Here is a 5,681-nt window from a genome sequence, read left to right on the forward strand (position 1 = left end):
TCCTGCTGTTGTTTCTCAAAAGCCAGGTGATTTAATTACACAGAAAATTTGTTCTGTACTTAGTGATATCACATTTAGATACTCAAACACTGACTCCAGGTGCAAATCCATTCAGGAGTACAAATGGAAGGTAAATAAGAATGCAGCAGACGTGGACATCAGAGCCATGCCCCAGGTTGTTCTGTAATCTGTCAGCCCTGGCCTGGGATTGAGCAACTACGGTTCTAGAATTACAATCGGTCTTGTTTGTTTTCTGGGTGGATCAGAAAGAGGGCCAAATAACTGTTTCATAAATGATTCTGCATAAGACACTCACTGATTTTCCTCAGTTGGGACTAAACAGACAATTTTCGTTCATGCATTTCAATCACTAACCCCATCCTGAAATTCAAGTAAATATAGACAGACTTCATCATAAAAGACCTATTTCTCCACTCGCCACTGTGCACCCCAGTGCAGTGGAGTCAGGGCTTGGCTTTGGGCATCGACAGACCTGGGTTCAGGTCCCGATTTTGTCCCTTTCTGGTGATTAGTCATTAACTCTGTGCTCTTGACTTACTGAGCTTCAGTTTCCTCATCTGTGAAATGGGGATAATAATATTATCTACCTCATAAAACGTGTTGTGAGAATTCAACAAAATGATTGTTTTTACACTTTTAGTACAGCACCCGACATAGAGTTGTTCTCAATAATTAGAAGTTTCACCCTCTTTTCTTTTCTTATCTTGTCCACATTTTCTCACTTGCTCTCTCTTCCCCTCTATAAATATTTTTCCTCTCTCTCTCTTTCACTGTATGTCTCTTTCTTCCTTCATCTCTCTCTGAAAATATTCCTCCTGTCCCTCCCTCTTCCTTCTCTTCCCTCCCCTTCTCTCTCTCTCTCTCTCTCTCTCCCTCTCACACACACACACAAACACACATACTCACACACCCTAACCCTGTGTGTATGTTTGTGTGAAGCGTAAGTGTGATCTCCCCCCATCATGACCCAAGGAAAATTATATACGAGGCAGACATTCTGCCAGTAATTCTTTCAACAGTCATCTCTGAAGAGCCTATTTTATGCAGGAACAGTTCTAGGTTCTGAGAACTCAGAAGTCAACAAGACTGACAAAGCCCGCTCCTCATGAAACGTATATTTTGGGTGAGGAAGCGAGACAGTACTCACATAAACCAAGAAATCAATAAAACTCTTATCAGATAGTGGAAGGTTAAAGCAGGGTGATGGGCATCCAAGATGGGCATCCAGGATGGAGAGGAAGGTTCACGAGCTCGGGTCCTCAGGGAGGCTTCTGCCAGCCTGAGCCTTGATCCCTGGGACAATCTGGGGAGAGATCCTGCCAAGTAGAAGAAATAACCTGGGAAAAGTCCCTGAGTCAGGAGTAAGTTTGTGTGCCCACCGACAGGCAAGAGGCCACAGTAACCAGAATGAACAGAAAAGGGAAGCGAGGAGGAGATGAGCAGGGAGAGTTCCAGGTCACATCGAACCTTTGGGGACAGGAGAGGGGTTGGAATCTTACTCTAATTGCAGCGGGAAGCCCCTGCGGGAAAACGACGTGCTCTGATTTATGCTTTAAAAATATCTCCGTGGTAACTTGGTGCAGGGGATGCAAGAGTGAAAACAAAAAAAACCTATCTATGAGACTTACTGCAGCCTTCCAGGTGAGAGATGGGGTTGGCGTGCACTTGGGTGGTGTCGGGAAGATGAGAGGCCGGACTCGGGATGTGCCGTAGAGGTAGAGTTGACGGCACTTGCTGCTGCACCGGGTGAAGGATGTGGGGGAAAGAGAGGAATCAAGCAGGGCTCCACGGTTTTGACCTATTCTGTTCCTGTCACTGGGGATACAGTGATGAAAAGGAGTTTATCAATGGTCTAAATTGTGCTGTGAAAGGAAAAGTGTTCCAAGCATGGTCTCGGACAGAACCCTTTTTTTGCATTACATAATGTGTAATCTCCTTCTGGGAAGAAATTCACATTTCTGATAAACATGCTTAAGCAATATTTCTGATGAACTTTAAGGGATTAAGACTTGTTCTAGGAAACTAGACACCCACCCACTCTGCTGTCAGGCAATAGTATCTGACTTCTCATCATTCTTATTTCCCTTTTGTTTTTTTCTCTAGTCTTTTTGTTTAGAATGTACTTGCCAACAATGAATCTTTCACTTGACCTACTAGAGGCCTTTTCCCTTTCGACAAGACTGTAATAAAACTTTGACTCTTGTTCATAATTAGATGGTCTGAAAGATTTACTTTGGGAAATACAGACACATTCCATAGGAAAACAAGATAATTTCTTTTTAAAGTCCAGTATTAAGTGGGAAAAAACCAACAACCAATATTTGGTACCTGAATTACTAAAATAAAGTTCACTGATGATACATTTCACTAGTAGTTGTTAAACTCTGAACTTCATGAGATTACCATAGTTCCTTCGTTAAGATTGCTACAAAGGCAAGATATATGAACAATTCAGTGTTGGTTGTTTTTTTTTTTTTTTGCGAGACGCGGGCCTCTCACTGCTGTGGCCTCTCCCGTTGCCGAGCACAGGCTCCGGACGCGCAGGCTCAGCGGCCATGGCTCACGGGCCCAGCCGCTCCACGGCATGCGGGATCCTCCCGGACCGGGGCACGAACCCGCGTCCCCTGCATCGGCAGGCGTGGACTCTCAACCACTGCGCCACCAGGGAAGCCCCAATTCAGTGTTTTATTGTAGTAGATTTCAAGTATCTACTTGAGTCTTTTTAAAAAATTTTATTGATGTATAGTTGATTTACAATGTTGTGTTAATTTCTTCTGTACACCAAAGTAACTCAGTTATACATATATGGATTCTTTTTCATATTCTTTTCCACTATGGGGTTTGTCACAGGATAATGAACATAGTTTCCTGTGGTATACAGTAGGACCTTGTTGTTTATACTTGAGTCTTGCTTCTACTCAGCAAGAGCATATGCTATAGAATATCCTGTCCTGGGAAATATACTTCACTCTTAGATTTTAAGAGCTTTTAAAACCCAAAATAAATCATCTTTTTTTTTTTTTTTAAAGAGGTAAAGAAACAGGCCCCAAAAGGGTAAGTGATTGCCTGGGTTTGCACAGGACTGAATCAGGATTTGAACCTCGGTCCTCGGAGGTCCCTTCCACTGTATCTAAAAACGTACCAAGCTGTGCCTGCATGCTTATAGTAATTCTCTGTGTCATTTCTCAGTAAGTTATTTGCATTTTAAATGGCATTTCAGTAACTAAAATACACTTTTCTTTTTTTTTATTTTTAACTCATCTTTCAGTTTCCCTTTCAAGACAATCTCTTTCAATCCATGTATTACCCTCTTCAGCTGAAGTTTTTGGAGACGGTGCACACTTTATGTGGACGAATCCCACAAGTTTTTCTGAAGCAAATTGAGAAAACCATGAAAAGGGCTTATGAGAAACATGTCATCATCCATGTTGGCCCGAACCAGAGGCGCTGAGTATTCCCTATTGTCGCAGGTCAATTAGGCATCTCATGAACGAGGAAATACTCATCTGCAAGCTGCCGGGATCTCTTTTATGTGAATATTTCATGGTGCTCTATGACAACTAAGTTTAAAAAGACTTCTTAAATGTTGCTAAATCAGTTGCCCCTAAATGGAAATATGCTTTAATTTTTTTCTAAAGTGCTATTTATCTCTCTGTTTTTTTTAAAAAAATGATATTATTGCTCACTTAACATTGTTGAGGTAGGTTGAGCTATAGCTGTGAAAAGGAACTCTTGTGAGCCTTCTGATTCCCAAGTGTCTGAGGCACTGTCAGTGGCATCTGATGTGGCGCATTTTATCCACTTTTCTTGAGACTCTTTCTATGCAATGGGTTCGCCCCACCCCTTGTTATAAAAGTAATCCATGCTTGTTGTAAAACAAATTTTTAAAACTTATAGAGAATATATAGGTCATTGGACCAAAATCAAGATGAGATTAGCCATAATCCTATCAACCAGGGAAAAAGATTTTTATTTTAGTGTAGTCCCTTCTAGCCTTTTTTTCCCTACTTCTATTTTTACTTGCGGGTTGTCTTTTCCATCGTATAAACATGTATCTAAAACAGGTAGTCTAAGTGAAAGTGGGACCCTATGCTGAGATTTTTATGTAGGAGACTAAAAATTTAGACAAAATGATGATGCCTACAACCCTTTATTTAAAACATGTCTGGGACAGAGATCAAGGTTAGGAGACCGACCACCGGAGATGAGATTAAGGGAGCACAAGCCCTGCTCACACCCTAATCTTGCCAGAGGTCCCACCTCACCATTGTTATAAAACCCCTCATCAAATCCTCTGGGGTGGGGACACAGTTTTTCAAGGCAGGAGCCTGCTGTATCCCCCTTTGCCAGGCAAAGCAATAAAGCTATCCTTTTCTACTCAAAAAAATACATGGGGGAGAAGCATTCGGATTTTAGCTAATTGCGCAGTGATAAAGGATGAAGCATATCTGGGGCTGTTTTTTAAGAAAAAGCGTTCAGATTTTCCCAAATCGTAAGACATGTCTATGCAGCCACAGCTTCTGAAAGGAAATTCAGTCATTGTGTTAAACCTAAGCGGTCTATTTAGCAGAGATGTGATTTTGTGCTGAACCAGAGACAAAAGCATTCTATCTCTTACTTTAGTAGGTGTGGCCTTCTCTCTTTAAACTCTTGGGCAATAGGTGGAAATTAAAGGCCGACTTGGAATGTAATGTGTAAAAATAAATAGTTCATTGGATTCCACTGGCAAGAAAATTCATCTTCCCACCAGCCTTAGAAAGGTCTCTCCAAATTTTTTTTCTTCTCTAGGGTTATCTGGCTGTTAGCCAAGGTGTGTCTTATCACCTAGCTACAGTAGAGGAAGTATTCTTTCCCCAAAGGAATCAAAGTTAATCCCTAGTTGCTCCTGTAGCTGCTATTAGCATAAGGGCATTTTGCATAATGCTTTATTTATCTCAAAAAACGTGTGCATAAATGATCTCCTTGATGTTTGCAACAACATTGTGAACTTAGTAGGGGCCTGTATCATCTCCACTGGGCAAATAAGGAAATTGTAATACAAAGAAACAAATATATTCAATATAATTACTGTTCTGTAAGACACACAGATGTGTATAAGATACATCCCGTTTCACAGAGAAATTTTTGAAAACAAAAATATTAAATATTTTTCATCATATATAGAGAGTGATCTGAAAGTATAAAATGAAAATTTTTGTTTTGGTAATGCAAATATGGTATCCGATATATTGGAATCCAGTAGGATATCATAGGTTCTATAACAGCAGAAAAAGTCTTACCCTGGAAAAAAATATATGAAAGTCTCAGCACTACCAAAGAATATATAGGTATCAATCAATATTAGTATGCAGCACCATTATGGTAGTAACAAATTTAAATCTAAAATGGTTGAGTAATAACCCATACTTTCCTTTTGATAAGTTGGGTGACCTGTGGTTTGTTATTTTTGTTAAGGGAAATTACCATTATGATGTGAAACTCTTATCTTTGCTGTTGTATTTATGTTTCCTCATTTTACCACTGAAGGTGACATCATTCATTATTTGATTTGTAAAGCATGTGGGGGGAATTTCGGGATTGTGTTTTGGATGGGGAAAATGCATTCTGTATCCCACAAATAGGATTTTGGTGAAAGAGCCAGGATGTGAAGATGATTCCCT

General features: G+C 40.3%; 1 protein-coding gene across 1 annotated transcript in view; it reads left to right on the forward strand.

Moving 5' to 3' along the window:
• GXYLT2 (glucoside xylosyltransferase 2) overlaps positions 1-3,673 on the forward strand; it is a 76,796-nt gene extending 73,123 nt beyond the window's left edge. The window contains exon 7 of the mRNA XM_007447668.1: positions 3,290-3,673. Within this exon, the coding sequence (XP_007447730.1) occupies positions 3,290-3,472 (183 nt within the window). The 3' untranslated portion in view covers positions 3,473-3,673. The remainder of the gene's footprint in view (positions 1-3,289) is intronic.
• Positions 3,674-5,681: the final 2,008 nt, after the last annotated feature.

The sequence above is a fragment of the Lipotes vexillifer genome, unplaced genomic scaffold, assembly GCF_000442215.2.
Source record: "Lipotes vexillifer unplaced genomic scaffold, Lipotes_vexillifer_v1.1 scaffold1008, whole genome shotgun sequence".
NCBI lineage: Eukaryota > Metazoa > Chordata > Mammalia > Artiodactyla > Lipotidae > Lipotes > Lipotes vexillifer.